The sequence below is a fragment of the Gamsiella multidivaricata genome (assembly GCF_025024155.1).
Source record: "Gamsiella multidivaricata strain RSA 2152 chromosome Unknown BC939scaffold_1, whole genome shotgun sequence".
Taxonomy (NCBI): domain Eukaryota; kingdom Fungi; phylum Mortierellomycota; class Mortierellomycetes; order Mortierellales; family Mortierellaceae; genus Gamsiella; species Gamsiella multidivaricata.
In genome coordinates, this window is record NW_026251709.1 from 305,525 (window position 1) to 322,952 (window position 17,428).

The 17,428-nt window shown below is 48.6% G+C and overlaps 5 protein-coding genes across 5 annotated transcripts; 4 read left to right on the forward strand and 1 right to left on the reverse strand.

Annotated features, from left to right (window-relative positions):
- The first annotated feature begins 415 nt into the window (after positions 1–415).
- BC939DRAFT_2003 (uncharacterized protein) lies at positions 416–2,980 on the forward strand. Its single transcript, XM_051550605.1, has 3 exons — positions 416–1,324; positions 1,425–1,868; positions 1,952–2,980. The coding sequence occupies exons 1-3, from the start codon at positions 582–584 to the stop codon at positions 2,787–2,789; spliced, it is 2,025 nt and encodes a 674-aa protein (XP_051417751.1). The 5' UTR covers positions 416–581; the 3' UTR covers positions 2,790–2,980.
- BC939DRAFT_2004 (ras guanine nucleotide exchange factor domain-containing protein) lies at positions 2,981–5,702 on the forward strand. Its single transcript, XM_051550606.1, has 4 exons — positions 2,981–3,594; positions 3,689–4,741; positions 4,845–4,934; positions 5,033–5,702. The coding sequence occupies exons 1-4, from the start codon at positions 3,172–3,174 to the stop codon at positions 5,378–5,380; spliced, it is 1,914 nt and encodes a 637-aa protein (XP_051417752.1). The 5' UTR covers positions 2,981–3,171; the 3' UTR covers positions 5,381–5,702.
- Positions 5,703–6,065: 363 nt separating this feature from the next.
- Positions 6,066–6,440, forward strand: BC939DRAFT_433851 (uncharacterized protein). The gene has a single exon (XM_051553291.1). It carries the CDS (start codon positions 6,136–6,138, stop codon positions 6,394–6,396), a length of 261 nt encoding a protein of 86 aa, XP_051417753.1. The 5' UTR covers positions 6,066–6,135; the 3' UTR covers positions 6,397–6,440.
- A 1,927-nt stretch (positions 6,441–8,367) lies between these two features.
- Positions 8,368–11,502, forward strand: BC939DRAFT_472216 (autophagy-related protein 22-like protein; the record flags this gene model as incomplete). Its single annotated transcript, XM_051558254.1, has 8 exons — positions 8,368–8,531; positions 8,889–8,907; positions 9,022–9,132; positions 9,527–9,544; positions 9,857–9,980; positions 10,097–10,177; positions 10,290–10,718; positions 10,841–11,502. 8 exons carry the CDS (start codon positions 8,368–8,370, stop codon positions 11,500–11,502), a joined length of 1,608 nt encoding a protein of 535 aa, XP_051417754.1.
- A 126-nt stretch (positions 11,503–11,628) lies between these two features.
- BC939DRAFT_2044 (fungal-specific transcription factor domain-containing protein) lies at positions 11,629–15,934 on the reverse strand. Its single transcript, XM_051550648.1, has 5 exons — positions 15,190–15,934; positions 14,951–15,079; positions 14,523–14,846; positions 13,680–14,433; positions 11,629–13,583 (listed from the first exon to the last, which is right to left on the reverse strand). Exons 1-5 carry the CDS (start codon positions 15,592–15,594, stop codon positions 11,755–11,757), a joined length of 3,441 nt encoding a protein of 1,146 aa, XP_051417755.1. The 5' UTR covers positions 15,595–15,934; the 3' UTR covers positions 11,629–11,754.
- Between the last annotated feature and the right edge of the window lie 1,494 nt (positions 15,935–17,428).

The following is a 17,428-nucleotide window of genomic DNA, read 5'->3' on the forward strand; positions in this document are numbered from 1 at the left end:
ACAATGTAATTTCCATCTCGCAGATGCTAATAAAGAGGAAATACAGCCACAAACGACCAAGTGTCCAAGAAACACGATCTGTCTCGGCAGCTATCGATACCCTCTTCCTTTGTTGCTATCTTTCTCTTCGATCTTGTTCTTGTTCATGTATTTATCTTTGTCTACTCTTGCTCAATAATACTTTCCACTCACTCCATTCTCGACTGCTGTCCAATCATTTGCATCGCTCGTTGGACGGCTGCTCTTGATTCTTTGAATGGACCGAGAGCAGCGAACCGTCCCCCAGCACTTGCCTTGTTACACCCACTGCGCCCACTGTAAAAACAACTGAACCATCCGACGTTACTATATGCGACCCTCTCACCGCCAGATCAGCTTGTTCATCCTACTTCTGACCCTATTTAATCATCTCGCTCAATTCCTCCTTGTATCGTCCTTGATCCCCCTTGTCTATCTGCGCACCACACAGATAAAAAAAAGTGTTCACTGAAGACATTCCTATTTAATCAAATAGGGTAGGGGAGCACCACTCTGTATTATCCAAACCCTCTTCTTCCCTTCTCCCTACTGCCTGCAAAGTCATGGCCCCCTTCCATCAGAATCTGCCCCAGTCTCCCTCAATTGCTTCACGTTCAGACACTCCCCTAACTTTCCCTCTGCCCCGCTCCGTACCAGTCCCCGTCTTCACCAATACGCCGTATGCACCGGACACAAAGAACGTGTCCCCCGGTCATGGTCTCTTGACTGACCAATCATCGTCCCCACTGCTTCCTCGGCTACACGCGCATAAACAGGAACAAAAGCAGGGACAGGAACAGAATCAGGAGCAGACGCAGAAACAGGGACAGGGACAGGGACTCGGCTCTCCGTCCCCTCCTTCCGCAATACCTCCTAATCAGCCCACTCTGCGCCAGAATTACGAACCAATGCCATCCATACAGTTTCAACAGCTTCAATATGCCTGTCGGTCTCGATCTCTCGATGAGCAGCAGTATCTTTTTTACCAGGGACAAAGCCAACAGATCCAACTCCAGTCTTTTGTTCAAGCCCGAGAATACTCTTCGTCCTCTCTGAAGTATACAGATCGCAAGAGGATTTTGCTGCACACCTTAAGTTCACCAGATCCGGGGTATCTAGATGCCCTCAGCGGCTACTTCAGTCCACATATCGGCCAACCTGCTACAATAGAATCGCAATCTGGAAATATCTCTCACGCAGAGGATGAAGAAGATGATGTGGAGATCGAGGAAGAAGACGATGAGGAGATCGAGGAGGAAGGATGGAGCGGTCGTGCGAATTGTTCCATGTCAAGGAGCGTCGTTAGGTAAGTAAGGGCGGTACTTTATCTCATCAATCAAGACGATTTTGTGGGTCATATCGAAGTTTACGCTGACTTTTCAATCACACGCCACACTTGTTTAAAGAGATGTTCAGAGGAGAGAGCGACGCTGCTCGCGGCTTATGGGAGGGCCTGCAGCGTGGGCAGGAACACCACTGAATACTCAATGGACACCAAAGAACAGCTTGCTCGTTTCGCCCGCAAATGACGGCACTATCACTACACCGCCACCATCCGCGCGAGTTCCTTTTATGCCCAGACGAAGGCGCCACTCCTGTGTGGCACCCAATACCAAGGAATTCCGTGCCCTCGCAACAATTTTTGGCTGGGTCACTGTATCATCCTCCAACAGCTGGTTGAAGGGATCCGACGGGCAAAAGTTACAAGCTGCAGAGTTTATGATCGAGGGCACACTGCAGCGCTGCACCGGGATCCACCCAGCATCGTGCGAGAGCGATAATGGCTTGGACATGGGCGAAGCCTTTCGGCCTAGGTCGATGATGGCCTCGTGCGCACCACGCGAGTCTAGGTGAGAGAAGGCTTGCACTCGCGTCGTTTCACCCTTGCAGTGAATTCCAGAGCTGATGCTGCGTTCTTGATTGTTTATTCCAGGGGTCCAGAGCTCACGGACAGCTGCGTTCGCATTTCAGAGCAGGGTTCGCGTTTTTCGAATGGAGGAGTGGGGTGCCCACGCAAAAGTGATAAGGGATTGAAGTCAACTCCTACTCAACGCTGCCTCACAGCACTCCCTGGACAGCAGCCAACTCCTCTACAGCCATCAGTGGAGGATGAGGCAATCGCTCACTCCCAAGCCCTAATGAATGAAAGTGGTGATATCGTGCCAACAATTTCGGAATTGAAGGGCGCGCAGGAATCGACTGAGCAATCTACAGTGCCGGTGAACGCGCCGGTCGGTCGGGCAGGGTTTGAAACTCAGTTCGATACAGGGGGTACGCGCTGTAGGAAGAAGTTGCCGGCGCTTCCTCTGGCCGTTGATTATGAGGTGAACTCCGGTTACATGCCTTTCTCTTGGGAACTTTATAGCCAGTCCCTTCAGACATCGTCGGCCACCAACGTTGAACCGAATCCTGCTTATTCCCAGGACAACCACTGCAACCATGGCATCCCATATCCACCGATTAATCAGACACATTATTGCAGCACTGATGCCGGTATTCAGAGGCAATCTTTAGGAGGGACGCTACCCTCATCTGCACCGGAATCACCACTTTTATCTGACGCGCCACCAGTGCCCCCTCGATACCCCGAGATTGATTCTCGTGTGTTTGACCATCCGGAAGATGAAGGCCCCGACAGCATCGTGTACGCCCCATCTGACTCGACCGGAGACATCTCTGCTCCTGGACGTGGTGAGCCCTTACCTATTATTGCCGCCACAATCGTTAAGCTGATTGAAAAACTAACCCATCAGCATGGAATGGGTACGTGATCTATTAAGAATTGCTATGTCAAAAAAGGCACAGATGTACTTAATCCTTTCCCTTTGGTAGACTCTGGGTTCACGACAGACTTTTTTCTCACGTACCGGCTGTTCATGTCGCCAGTGCAGCTATGCAAATATCTCATCCAGCGATACTTGTGGGCATTGGAGCAGGACACGGAATCTCGATACGTTGTTCGAGTTCGGTAAGTTTAAGTTCAGTACAGCTCATCTTCTTTCATTACAGGATCATTTGGACAAAGTCCTCACAATGTGGGAATTACAAACGTTTCATATCTAATACTGCTATAGCACGTTCGTTGTATTCCGTTATTGGATCAACAACCACTTTGCAGACGATTTTTTGACCTCAAAGTCATTACGTTTCCAAATGGCCTTGTTTCTAAACGAAATGCGTTTTCATCCACGCGTGCAGGCCTCTGCACGAGATTCCCGTATTATCCGCAGCCTCATGGATTTTTTCAAGTACCAGAGACGGCTCTATAAAGGTCTTGCAGAACAAAGTCTGACGACAGAGCAGGAGCAAAAACTTAGGCAAAAGGATGAGAAGACAGCTGAGGATGTTAATGATGCGCATTGTGGCAACGACGACCTGAAAGCAGCAGAAGTAGAACGCTTAAGTGTGGTGGCGGCAATACAAAGGTCCTGGGATGCGTTTGCAAACAAGTCGATCACAAGTGACCTTCCCAGTACTACTCAACACTCTACCCCAGTCAAAGGACGCCATCGCGCATCGACCTTGGCAGGTACGACTTTAAGATCCATGGTCGAAGAGTCTCAAGGCAATTTCATGGTAAGGCAAGGCGTGGGAATATCTATTGCATTTCATGGGCTGACCACAAAGTGGGCAATTATTGACGCATACCTGACATGGCGACTCAATTTAGGATTCGAAACCACCTCTCTCAAAGGAGGCTCGGTCCCAATCCATGTTAAGACAAATGAGCGAAGGCAGAGCGGTGATGACCAGAGAGCGTCGACAATCGACATCGTCCATCAGATCCAACAAGAGTGGGAACACTTGGTCCACGATAATGACGATGGGTATTAGCAAATTGCGACAGAAGAGCGAGGACATTTATCAGCACCTTGTCCATCCTATCAATGCGCTGGGCAAAGCTGACAACAGGAGCTGCGTCTGCTGGACTCCGGCCTACACGGGGATCAACGAACATCACGTCTTGAACACGGCACGGAGTCACCCCAACTTGCGGCCGTCTGTCGTTGTAACAAATGCCTTCCAGGATTCAGCCCAGTCTCAATCATCTGTGGCTCACACGACTCCTGGAGTGGCCTCCAATAAGTCGGTCAAGCGCCTAAAGTCATCCATTAACCTGGGTCGGTCCACACCAGCAACGGCTCCTTCACCTACGTCCTCGCCCACCCGAAATCAGTTCTCCAGTATTTCGAGCCGCCATTCACGCTCCAACTCCAACTCTTCCATGGGCTACCACCCTAATCCGGACTGTCCCTATCACATTCCATGCTTGAATGCCTCCAGTAAAGATACTTCTAAGAAACCCAGCGAGCCTATGGATGAGAATTCAATAGCGACACTTCAGGAGGCCTTGCAGGATGATTTCATCGACATGATTCCTCAGCTACAGGTTTCTCGCATGACGAGCTTGATCCCTCCTCCTTCTCCAGCATGGCAGTGCTCTCCTTGGTATACGAGTTCGCAGCAGAACAACGCCAGCACGGTTTCGCCTGTGTACAAGCCCTTTATTCTGTTTTATCGATCTCAAATGGTAGCACAACAGTTATGTCTGCTCGAGCAGCACTTTCTAGAGCAGATTAGATGGGATGAGCTACTGGAGATGGAGTTGACAAAGGCGGGAAGGAGGAATGGAAGTAAGGCCCAGTCGTCGTTCAGCGGTTATCTGTTCAAGGTTGAACTTGAGCGCAGTGGTATCGAAGCCAGCAATCAGCGGAGCAACATGGTAAGGCAGCAGCTCTGTATTAGAGTAAAGGTCATGATATGGATAAGCATAACAGCACGAAAGAGAGTTAACCCCCCCCCTATCTGTCTGTATGCTTTCCTAGTTATGCATGTGGGTCGCTTCTGAGGTTGTCAGCACGCATCCGATTGAAGATCGAGTGCACGTTATTGAAAAATTCATCCGGATCGCACAGGTACAACATATCGCGCCGACGCCCAGACTGGCTCAACGCATGTCAGTGTTTTATGTTCGTGTCACATTTTGACCCCGCCATTATTGATCATTTGCTAGAAATGTTACCAATATCGAAACTTCAACTCGCTCATTCAGCTGGTCATGGGTTTGGGATCCTCACACCTTTGCGGACTAAGACGCACCTGGTCCAGGGTCGGAAACTACGAGATGCGAGTCCTTCAAGATCTCCAGGACTTTATTTCGCCTTGTAGCAACTGGAGGGTAATTCGGAAGGCCATGAACCAAGTCAGCTACAAGGACACGCTTGGCGACAGCAACCAGCGATTCAATTTCCAGACACAGGACAGTGCTGTTTCCGCCGGCAGCGTCTCTGGTATGAATCTAACCATGCTTTGGGTACATAAACGGACATTGTTTTTGTGCAATATACAAGGGATGGTTTAACAGCTCTTGGTGCATTTTTATGACCTTCCCAGGGCAAGAGTCGAATGGGCCCAGTGTGCAGCTACTGAGCGAATCTGAACAGTGTGGACATAGCAAATATCTCCAGTATCAAGTATCGCTAGAAAAGCAAGGATGCATCCCCTTTCTAGGGCTCTTTGTCTTTGATCTCACGCATATTACAGTCTCTTCTACATGGTATCTTCCTCAGACACCAAAGTCAAAGGATGGAGGAGGGTGTCAGCGGGAACCGGGATCGAATTCTATGCCCGCTATATCGATGAGGACTGATTATCCAGTCATGACAGCAGCGCCATTGGAGGCGCCGGACCCAAAGGATCTAGAAGAATTGCTTCCGACAGGAAAGCTGCTGGTGCACTTTTATCGTTTCCAATTGATTGGTAAGATAAGTTGATGGGAGAGGGGGAGGGGAGGGGGGCCAGACTGTTGAGGTTGGATATTATTTTTTGGTCCTTACTGAGATGTTTGATTTCCTGTGAGTGGTAAAATAGCCAAGACGATCAAGTGGTTTTTGGCATTCCAACAACGATCTCAAAAATACACGTTTCCGGTGGACAGGATCTTGTATTCCAAGTGCCTCCTACTTCGTGTGTTGAGTACTGAGCAAGTGCGAGAACTTGCCGACAGCTGCGAGTGTGATTGACCTAATCTCTCAATCAAAGACACCAAAAAAAAAAAAAAAAAAAAAAAGCTCCTAAGAATTATACAAAAGTATCATTACTTTCAACCAACCAATTATGACTTTAACGACATCAATGATGACCCTTTATCCGCCCCACTCAACTTTTAAATACCCTTCATGGTACACCCTCCGTCCGGCGTCTCTTCCTCATGCACCCATCTCGCGCTCCATCACCCATCGCACCCATTGCACTTGTAACAACATAACGCACACCTTACATAGCCCAGCCCTACCTTCTATTGCACGACCCCTTCCTTACTCCTACCAGGCTTCTCTTACGAAAAATCAATATAGAGCATATCCTCTTCCAATATGACTACTGTTCGTTTCTGTAGAAAATAAAGTACCTGTACAAATCAATCGGCTGACAGCAAAGAAAAAGGGAAAGTTGCTGCACTTGCGTTGGGAGACGACTACTGTAGTACATACGAGGCAAGTTGCATCTCGCTCTTGCATATGGAGTTTGGTGAAACGCGGTTAGCTTATGAACTAGTAATTCTCATTGATAAACAAAGAGTCTGTCGCGTGTATTTAAGTTCACCGCTCACCGGGTTGTGTAAACCATGTGCGGCACAAGGAAAACGAGGCATGCCGAGGATCTCGGTGGTCTCCTGCATGACTGGCGCACTGTCTGTGGTGGCTGAAAAGAATGGCTTCCTGGATATTCCAATTGGCAGGACCAATGATCCCTCCTTGAGCCTAATGACTTATTAATAAGCTGAGCTGTGGCAGATGCTGGATGAGGATATGGTTGTGGTACCATGTCCAGAGCACACTCAAGTGCATTGAATTCATTCTCAATCCAGCTTGTTGGAGCGGCTGCTCTAGCTATCGGCTGTAATGTAGCTAAAGAGGAGAGTTTGATCCAGCAGCTCTCGGATTTTTTTTTCTGACAGTCGGACAGTCGCACGCGATGCATTAGCAATCCTCCTCGAATAGTAACTGCACAAGGGAGCCTCGCCAGGGGGGTTGACATGACCCAAGAGCTCTCGAAGGGCACTGGAGTCCAGTGTGGTGAATGGGAGCATGTCCATGATGATCCACTTCGGAGCAACAGAGATGATCTTGACGCGCCTGGATTCAGATAGGGGTAAGTCGATTATTTTTGTTTGGACTATAGTGGTTGAGGATGCCTAGGCCTTCCCCTTGACTTCAAGGGATATTGCGCGATAGCGACTGCTGAAGTGTGATGTCAAGGGGGGTAGAGGAGGACTTGACCAAGGAATGGGAGGTACATCCTGGGTTCAAGGCAGAAAAGGCGCCAGACTCGTTCATTCTTGTGAAAAGCGCGACGAGCCTTTAGATGGCCTTTCCAAAGGCCTATTGCCATGAAGACTGGATCACTCCACGTTGCAAGTGTAAGAAACATGCTGTGTTTTAATTAGATCGATTTGTTAAGACTATGGTACCTGGAACCGCTTGCGGCAAGTTAATTAGATCTGGCTCTGATAGCTGGCTCATAGATAACGCTGGAGTCACTGTTGATGGCTGACTAGTAGTCGTCCATACAAAGGATGATTCTGGGCTTGCTGGGGCTCTCAAAGGTATGAACCCATTCTCGAGACATTGATGATGAAGGTTCGCCGTCCGAGTACAAAGACGTGATGTAGAGGGAAGGCGAAAGAAAGGGCTGCTGTTATCATGTTTCCCTGCTATCCTAAACTTTAAAAAAAGCTGTCCTGTTCATGGGGAAAAGTAGCTCACTCTATCGCCATTCATCTGTGGAATTCACCGGCTCACCGCGGTTAGCCGTTCACTAGTAAGAATCACTATTATGAATCACTATTATGAACAGAGCTACGGTCTAAGAGACAACTGCATGTGCGCGTTACTGCCTGTCGTTCGATATATTTGTGTAGTTGTGAACAGTTGAACGTTAAATTTGGGCGTACAAAGCATGGTGAACTAGTGCGAGTAGATCTTCCGAGTATGGGTCGCACAGGGCGGCGGGATGAGCTGATTGGCCATCGTTGGCTACGGGGTTCCTGAAAAATAAAATAAAATAACCTTGTTTGCAAGAAGTAATTTTGCTTTACAATCGTGGATGTGATCACTCCTCCTTTCTTTCCTTTGGCTGCATTTCCATTCCTTCCCTCCATCTCAATCGCCATTCTCATCCTTCTCATCTCCTCCTCCCTCCTCCCTCTCTTCTTTCTTCCTCCTCTAGCTCCGCATCCCACTCCATCTTCTTCTTCATCCTCCGCTCTCTCTCGCCCGCTTCTCTCCCCCCTCCTCCCCTAACTTCTTTCATTCAAAATAATACTCCTCCCTATCTCCTTCTAACACCATGCAGGACCTCAAGGAGGAGTACCACGAGGGTACTATTCCGCAGGATCAAGCCGTTCCGGCCACGAAGAGAGACCTAGACCTAGATCTGGACCTGGAAAGGAACCCCAGCTTTGAGATCAACTCCGACCAGAAAGTCCTCACTAAGCGTGAGATCCAGGGCTGGTAAATATCTATGCAAAACAAAAACCGTATTCGTCCTTATTAATGCTTTACAAAAAAAAAAAAAAAATGGAGGGGACCTAAAGAAACAGGATGCATGCAGCCTTTCTCCGTCCTAGAAATCATTTTTCTGGCCATTGCTGCTACTGCTGCTACCGCTACTTATACTTGGCCTGGATCAAATACTCACATCCCGCTTCACTCTCACACACACATTGCACATTGGGCTTATCGAAGAAGCTCTGTCCTGCCTGTTTACATTTTGTTTACAAAAAAATAAAAATAAAATAAAATGCAATTGGCTTTGTTTAATAACCCTAACGCGTTTCTTTTTTCTTGTTCGCGCGTGACGAATCACAGGCTGGCATATGCTGTCGCTGTAAGTTGTTGTCCTCCCCTCCTCCTCTTCCTCGACCGACGAGTTCATGACGGCTATGAAGACTTACACTCCAACTTCTTGACTTTGTGTGTATATGTGTGTGTATCCTGTTAGGCCGAGCCGTACAGTGTTGTCTGTATCTCTGCCCTGGCACCGATTGTTCTAGAGGCCTTGTCGAGCGGGTACGGACGTCAACATGATAACAGAGACCTGCCCTGTAATACCGTAAGTGCAGAAACGTCTTTTGTATATGGCGGCGGTCGTAGAGATGGTGGTGATGATAGTGATGATAGTGACGATAGTGTGTAGTGTGGAGTATGTACTTTCTTTCTTTTCTTTTTTTTCCGCAACTGGAAGTATTCTTCTCAAAAGGAATAAACGCGGGTTACTTTTTTTTTTCTCCTTTTGACCGCGTAGTCCCCCCCCCCATTTGCGTTACTGTAATACATGCATGTCTCCCCCCCCCATATTTGTTCTTCATTTTGGTTGGCACATGCTCTTGTTTTTTTTTACAATTTTAAATGTCCAAAAAGAGCTGGGAACGCATAATGAAAACTCTAAAACAAAAAAAGTTCGTTCTTGTGGAACTAACGGGCGCCTTCTTTTGCTGACATGATAGGATGAAACGGACTACAAGGTAAACGATGGAGCAGTAGATTTCTTTTTTTTTTTTTTTTTTTGCAACAAAAACGACGAACAGAGATATCTCTATGATGCAGAGAGAGAGAGTGTGTGTGTGATACGACCGTGGATGGTTTTATCTTCCCTGTCTTTTTTTTAAAAAAAACTCGCTCTCTCATGGGAAAAAAAAAAAAAAAAAAAGAGTTCGTGTCGCGGTTTCTCATCAATTGTGGGTTGCAAACCTTGTTTTTTTAACAGGCGCTCTCCGTTTCTCCGAACCTTTTTTTTTTTTTTTTTTGTTTCTTCTTTTTCTCACATACATACATAGTGCGTTGTGAAGGTTGGGTCCCTATGGCTGGACACGGCGTCGTTCTCGCTGTACTGTATCTCAGTCTCGGTCTTCTTGCAGGCCTTTGTCTTTATCAGCATGGGAGCTTTGGCTGACCACGGCAGTAAGTTCTCTTTCTCCTCCGCGATGAGCAAAATCCGCTCAATGCCCCGCGATAATTCGATATGCTAACTTGATTGTTTTTTTTTTTTTTTTTTTTTTGATGATGATCTGGAATAGCGCGTCGCAAGACCTTTTTGTTGACGTTCTCGTTCATTGGGAGCATTTCCACCATCCTGTTTGCAGCCGTACGAACCGCAAGTATGTTATCTTTACCTATAAAAAAAAAAGGAAGTTGGAGATTGGGCGGTGCTGTTCATGAGACTAAATCGTCGAATGACACTTTTTTTTTATTTCTTGAAACCTCTCATAGGCCTGTACTGGCTTGCAGGAGTCCTGGTCATCATCTCGAACGTCGCATTCGGAGCCAGTTGGGTCCTTTACTACGCCTTCATCCCCACCTTGGTCCGTGATCATCCCGAGGTCGTAGACGCCCGAAAGAACGTTCGTTCAGGAATCGAGACCACCTGGAAAGATTATCAGTCCATCAAGGACAAGGTCTCGAATTCCTTGTCCTCCCATTCAATGGCGGTCGGATATGCTGCGGGTGTGGCCCTGTTGATCATCGCAGCAGGGATCGCGCTCGCGATGGGACAGTCGACGTATTCTTTGCAGATCGGTATGGCCTTAGCGGGACTCTGGTGGTTCTGTGTGTCGTTCTTCACGATGAAGTTCTTGGCACCCCAGCCGGGTGAGCCGTTGCATGGAGACGTGAATCTGTTTCTGTACTCGTGGAGACGCCGTAAGTTCAGACCCTATCTCTCTCCCCTTCCCTCCCCTCCTTCCCTCTCGCCTTTCTTACATATTTCGAGCTATCCATTGCTAACACATTTGTTTTTCTCTACTTTTGTGTATGGTCCCTAGTTGGCAAGACACTGTACCAGGCCAGTCTGCTCAAGGAAACCTTCAAATACCTGGTTTCCTGGTTCATCCTCTCGGACGGTAGCTCGACCATTATCTCGCTCGCGATCTTTATGGGCAAGAAGAAATTCCTCCTCAACAACACGCAGCTCATGATCGGTGCCATCCTTGTACCCCTTTCTGCCTTGATCGGCACCTACATGTGGCTCTTTATCCAACGCAAACTCAACCTGACATCCAAACAGGCCCTCCTGGCGATCTCGGCCGCCTTTGCACTGGTCCCTATCTATGTCCTGATCGGATTCTCGGACGTGTTCGGCTTGGTCTACAAGGTCGAGATCTGGCCCTGTCTGATCTATTTCGGACTCATGCTCGGTGCCTTCCAGTCGTTCTCACGGGTCATGTACGCATCCCTGGTGCCGAAGGGCAAAGAATCCGAGTTCTTTTCGTTGTACGGGATCACGGACAAGTCCTCGTCTTGGCTGGGACCACTGATCACAGGAGCGATTATTGAGAATAATGATACCCGCTGGGGATTCGTATTCCCGTTGTGTATGATGATCATCCCGCTGGCGTTGATCGTCTGGGTCGATGTCGAGAAGGGTATCCACGACGCGGAGCGGTTCAGTGAAGAGCATACGGATGAGAAGGACGGGCTCGAGTAATATGAAAACCACGTCGTTCAAAAGCGCGATCTGCGTGCCCTCTAAGTATCGTAATACTCCTCCGCCTCCCCCTTCCTCTCCCTTTCATAGCTGTTATCGACTAATAAATAAATCTCTCCAAACTACGTATTAAACTGGGACACAGAGTGGCAGACCAAGAATAATCGTTTATGGCGCGTTGGGGTTCGTTCGTTCTATGGTACAATGCATCAGTCTATGCTGCTTTTTTTTATATCTCGTCGTTGTCCTTACTCACATCATGCCAGGCCAGTTGGTCGAATGAAAGTCATCCTGGAGTCCTGTCAAATTCGGCATGAGCTGATGTCGGAAGGCCTGCTGCTGTTGCTGCTGCTGTTGCTGATAATTGTTACCGCCGCCATTGTTGTTATTACCATTATTACCACTGTTCAGATGGTTGTTGGGGTTGTTGTTGGTACGGGTATTGTTCGCGGCCGCAAGGGTCTGCTCCAAAAGCGCCTGCACCTGATCCGCACTGAGTTCCTCATCTATCGGACCTCCGGGACCTGTACCGTCCGTCGGTTCCATCTTCAAAGGCATGAAGATTCCAGAGGTATCGGTGGCACTGCCGGTCATATGCTGCTGCTGCTGTTGCTGTTGGGGTGTTGGGGTGTTGTACATGCTCCCAGCGGCGTTGGTATACATGCCATTGTTCAGGAATCCATTCAAAAGTCCATTAGCATTATTGTTGTTGGTGGTGGCGGTGTTGATATCTGTGGAGGTAGCCGTGGCGGTTGCAACGTTGGTTGCAGGGGATAGGACATTAGAGGTATTGGAATTGTTGTTGTTCATGAGCTGCGGATCTAACAAGAAGCTGGTGCTTGAACCAATGGCCATGGCGTTCATGTCTCCCCAAAATGTTGGATTGAACGAGTCATATAGTCCGGTCTGTTGTCCTAGCTGGTTAAACACCTGCTGTTGCTGCTGCTGCTGCTGCTGCTGTGCGTTCTGAATATTGAACTGCTGCTGCTGAGCCTGCTGTTGCTGCTGGGCTTGTTGTTGCATCGTCATCGTCATGGGTTGCTGCGAGAACGGCTGGTAAATCTCTCCAGTGGATGACAGGACATTCGTCGTCTGTATCTCCATACCCGTAACAGGAGGCTGGCTCAAGATCGCCGCCGTTGTCTGAAACTGCTTCAAACTCTCCATGACCTGAGGCCCGCCGAACGGTCCAATGTACTGCGACACCTTCTGCAACTTTCCTGGGTTATAATACCCAGCATTATCCCTCGAATGGTTTGATGCAGTATCCTGAAACGAGGCCGGAGACCCGATTGAATCCTGCTGCTGTTGCTGTTGCTGCTGTTGCTGCTGCTGAAAATACTGTCCAGGATTGAGTCGCTGTTGCCCCTCATGTTGCGTATGGCTGTGTCGTTTCCGTGGAGTGTCCCGCATCGACAGTGGTGGAGGCGAGGTCACAGAGCTGCTACGCGCCTTCGCGCGTTCCTCACGACCAATCTTGACCAGTCGACTAATGTTGCGATGATCGTCCGCACTCAATTCTCCATGCGTATCCTGCCCATAGCTCCCAGATGCTGCTGCTGATGCTGCTGCGATGGCGGCTGCGCTATAGGCCCCACCTCTGCCAGTCGGGATCCTGCTCCGTTTTGCAATCGCCAGGCTCTTGATCGCGCCCGCACAGACATGAACGCTCGAACGAGAGAGTCCCTTGACGGTGTGCATAAACTCATCAAAAAACGAAAGCACACAGTTGATGCTTTGTTCGTCGCAATTAGCCCGTGGTGAGGAATAGAACTCGCGGAAGAACCGCATGATGTAATCAAAGTTCATCTGAGCGGCTTCTGCAACTTTGGTGTCGGTCGATTTCAAGAACATAGCATGGATTCGGACCGCGTTCAATAACGCGTACTCGCCTGCACTCGTCAGCTCAAAGGCTTTGCAGTAGGTCTGGGCTATCACTTTGGCAATATCGGTGATCTTGGTCGCGGCCTTGATGCAAATGTCCTGAGACCGGTAAGGCGAGCGTTTGAGATGTTCGGATGAGGTGAGGTAGGGTTTATGCAGGAGGATCAGTGCGGATTCGTACAACATTTGTACAATGCCTATAAAGAAAAATAAGAAATAAAAAACTCAAGTGGTCAGAGTCATTGTTTTCCCCAAAGAATAGCAAGATCTGGTGGCAAAAGAGGTCTTCGTACCGGCTCGGGAATTGTACATGGTTCGTGGATTATCCGCCTTCATATCGAAGCTGAACCGCAATGCTGCCGGAAGCTGAAGTTGCCACTGAATTAACTGCTGCTCGTAGCTCTTTGGAAGACTTCCCGGCACCATATCCTGGACTTCGGCCGCATTGAACACATATCGCTTGATGTTCCTAAAGATACGCCATAGCCTGCATATCCATACCAGGAACAGCGTCTGAATCGTCTCTGCCTCACTGTCGCCCTCCGTCGGTACCAGCATTGGCACATCAATTTCCGTGTCGTCAATCATGGGCCTTCGTCCTGTGACACAGGAGGTCGAGCTGTCCGCGCCATAGACACACCAAAAGACCCGTTTCCTGGCCTCCTGTACTTGCTTATCCGGAATCCAGCGATCGCATTTCCGGTGAAGACCCAGATCAGAAGCCATCAGGATCGCCTGCTGCATGTAGCTGTGACCCAATCCAGAGATCCTTGGATATCGTGACAGCATGATTAGTCCTTGCACGGTAGAGAGTCTAGGGATGCCGATACAGTAGTCCAGAACTGTCCGTGCACGCTCAAAGAAGGGCGTTGCCAGCGTCTTTGGGTCGTTTGGGTTGGTGAAGCAGGATGGATGGGTGCAGTCTCCTGTTAATGCTGCCGCCATGAAGACGCTGTTTAACAAAAATATACTCTGCGGCTCAAATCGATCCTCTAACGCTTGGAGCAGAGTCGTTTTCTGAATCATTGGCAGGAACACATAGTAGTGCTATAGAAAAAAATAAATGAAAATGATACATTAATAATACAGTACCAAACAAGTCGACTTTCTCCTTCAGAAACGACCGTAACCCATACCTGGTAATAGATGTCGAAAAGAGCGTCAATGACCTTGATCGGTGGAATCACAAATGCATCCGGCGGAATAGCGACATTATGGGCATCGTGCACATCAAATGAGATCTCCTCATCCCAAAATTGATTCTGATCTGTTGAGGTGAAGAGCATCGATCCCTTGCCAAAGTAAACAGACGCATCAAAGACCCTAAGCTTGTCCATGGTTGCGGCGAGCTCGCCCAAATCGCTTTCATCATCCCCATCGCTCTCCTCCTGCATATGATCGACTGTTGAGGTATATGATGCTGCAAAAGACGACGCAGGCGATTTTGCGGACCTCGTAGACTATATACGTTGTACGTTATGAAGGGAAGAGAACGCTGAGTTGTCTGTTCCCACGATTCCATTATGTAAAAGAATTGGTACAGGCTGATGATAGAAACACTTACCTGGAACTCCGGTGTAAATAGAGGGTTACCTTCTGACTCCTCCTTCAAAAACGGTAGCCGTGGAGTTCCCGATATCGATGAGCCCCCTTTCATATTTGACATGGTTGGTGTCGCTGATGGGTCCACAGACTATCATTCATGCATCAAACAATTGGTCTATTCGTATTAGTTCGCTTGAGAAAAATAAAGCTTGCTTTCACACCAAACCAACATGTGCCAAAAGCCTCCGTACTCCATACCGTAGATGTGCTTGTATTCATAAAGCTGCGATCCCATTGTGTGTCGAAGCGGCCTCCGGGGATTTCTTGAGGCGAGTTGATGTCCATCCACCCGTCATCATTCGAGGACATTTCAAGCCCGATATTGGTGTTGATCCCCATATCCTTCATCGCCCGACTTGCTGCCACCGCTGCAGCTGCAGCTTTGGCTGCGGAGGTTGAGGAGCCTTCGCCGTTGTCGTTGCTAGGATTCTGTCCATTGCCTGGTGTAGGCATGACTTTGCTCAGCAGAGACTCCATCTGACTCAGTCGTTCTGAATATGTGGATTCGATTGTTTCCAGACGGGCTTCCAGGATCTCTACCTCTGAATGCGGTTTCTTGCGCTTTGATGCCGGAGTCTTCCCGAGTAAGAAAGTGCATTCCATAAGTCCTGCATAGAGACACGGGCCACACGTTGGTCTGGCCTGGTCACATTTTGTCTATGGTCATCCAAGTGCGATGTTACAATGTTACAAAAGGAAATTGGTCAGTGTCCATCACCTTTTGGGTTTCTACGAATAAAGAAATTGAATTGTCTTTCATTTCCTTTTTATCAAAGCCCAGGGCGAAAAGAAAGATAACACAAAGTTTTCCGCGGGTGCCGTGAGCAGAAAAACCTTGGGCGAGAACGTTTTCAACAAACGCAGGTCTGGTGCAGTAAGGGCCCCATTTATCCCTTTATTCACTCGTTGACTCATTCACTCCATTCACTTATTTATCTACTCGCTTGTTCCCTTCGTGGTTGTGATATCCGATTAGTCACAGCCCGGCCGACAGAACCCAAAAAATTAGCAATTGTCGTCCGACACACTGCCGAGTGCCGAGTGCCAAGTGCCGAGAAGGGAGTGGGTTAAGGTTGTGAGGGAGAATGAAAAAAAAAAAAAAAAAAAAAAAAAAAAAAAGATTCTCGAGCCCGATGGGACGGATCAGATCCGTGTTTGGGCTAGTTGGAGCGGGTTTCACGCCGGCAAATGGGATCCGTTCCTTTGTCCTCGTAATAATTTTCTATTTGATCCAATGGTCCGTTCCCTTGTATCCCCCTCCCCTTCTCGTCGTTGCCCAGACGTCTCTGCGCAGGCACACACACCATCACACCATACGTTGTCTGTGTCTTCCGTGGAAAACATTCCTTGCCGAAAAAAAAAGGAGAGGACAGGGGGACCCTCTTCTAGTCGAAAGCGCACTGCCACCCGCGATCCTTCTTGGGTGAACCTCTTTCTATACCCATGGGCCAGTTTGCTCCATGGACAGGCTCTCTTTTTTTTTAACGCCTGCTCCAATCCAGACTAGGCCATCAGACACGCACTCGGACACGCACACTATACACTCACATCCACACATTCAGGCGCTTGCTCAGCAGGAGAATAATGAAATGAAAAAAGGTACCCCTTCTCTTCTCGCGTGCGCGACAAGTCGGCACGACAGACACTGATGCATTAAGAGTCAATTGGGCTAATTACCTTTCTTCTGCGACATTGATCACAACCCAGGACTACGGCCGTTCTCTTCTTTTTAGGTTTTATTGCGGTGGTAGAGAGGGCCATTGAGAGATGGGAGATACGTGTTGGTGCTGCTGTTGTTGCTGTGGAGTGTAGAGGGCGTACAGGAGTGCGGGGCGGTGGTGGTGGTGGTGGTGGTGTCAGAATCCGCCCTGTGTTGGTTCTTTGGCAGTGAAAAGATGGATATGGAGAAGGGAGGAGGTTCTACGCAGGCTGTGGATTGTTGCTGCTGTGGTCTTGTGAGCCGCGGGTAGTGCAGCGGGCCAAGAAGCGGATTAATGAAACGTGCAGGATATGTGTGTGTGTTGTGTTAAAAAGGAGGATGCAGAGCCGTGCGATGGGGTATGGGAGGCTGTATGGTATGGATATGATATGGTTATACAGGGTACAGAGTGGAGAGTGCATCCAAGAGAGAAAGGAAGGAGAGAGAGAGGGAGAGAGAGAGAGGAAGAGAGAGATATGTGTGTGTGTGTGTGTGTGTGTATGGAGGAGTGCAAGAGAGAAAAAGAGATGGAGAAAGAGAAAGAGAAAGAAAGCGTGTGGGTGTGTGGGTGGGTGTGGGTGTGGAAGAGAGAAGGAGTGCTCAGTGGTTTTGGATGGATGAGCGATCAAGCACAGGGAAAGAAGGAGAGAGATGCGCAGTTATTGGTGGGAGTGGAAAGTGAGAGAGAGAAAAGAGGGACGCAATTGATTGGACAGGTGTTATGCTGCGGGAGCGAGG

Bases quoted from the DNA above. Each gene is read 5' to 3' on its own strand.
- BC939DRAFT_2003 (XM_051550605.1), top strand. From the start codon at position 582: ATGGCCCCCTTCCATCAGAATCTGCCCCAGTCTCCCTCAATTGCTTCA. The intron at 1,325-1,424 runs GTAAGTAAGGGC...ACTTGTTTAAAG, and splicing joins ATGTCAAGGAGCGTCGTTAG to AGATGTTCAGAGGAGAGAGC. The intron at 1,869-1,951 runs GTGAGAGAAGGC...TGTTTATTCCAG, and splicing joins TGCGCACCACGCGAGTCTAG to GGGTCCAGAGCTCACGGACA.
- BC939DRAFT_2004 (XM_051550606.1), top strand. From the start codon at position 3,172: ATGGCCTTGTTTCTAAACGAAATGCGTTTTCATCCACGCGTGCAGGCC. The intron at 3,595-3,688 runs GTAAGGCAAGGC...GACTCAATTTAG, and splicing joins AGTCTCAAGGCAATTTCATG to GATTCGAAACCACCTCTCTC. The intron at 4,935-5,032 runs GTACAACATATC...ATCATTTGCTAG, and splicing joins AATTCATCCGGATCGCACAG to AAATGTTACCAATATCGAAA.
- BC939DRAFT_433851 (XM_051553291.1), top strand. From the start codon at position 6,136: ATGACTTTAACGACATCAATGATGACCCTTTATCCGCCCCACTCAACT.
- BC939DRAFT_2044 (XM_051550648.1), bottom strand. From the start codon at position 15,594: ATGGAATGCACTTTCTTACTCGGGAAGACTCCGGCATCAAAGCGCAAG. The intron at 14,847-14,950 runs GTAAGTGTTTCT...CAACGTATATAG, and splicing joins TATTTACACCGGAGTTCCAG to TCTACGAGGTCCGCAAAATC. The intron at 13,584-13,679 runs GTACGAAGACCT...TTTTCTTTATAG, and splicing joins CATGTACAATTCCCGAGCCG to GCATTGTACAAATGTTGTAC.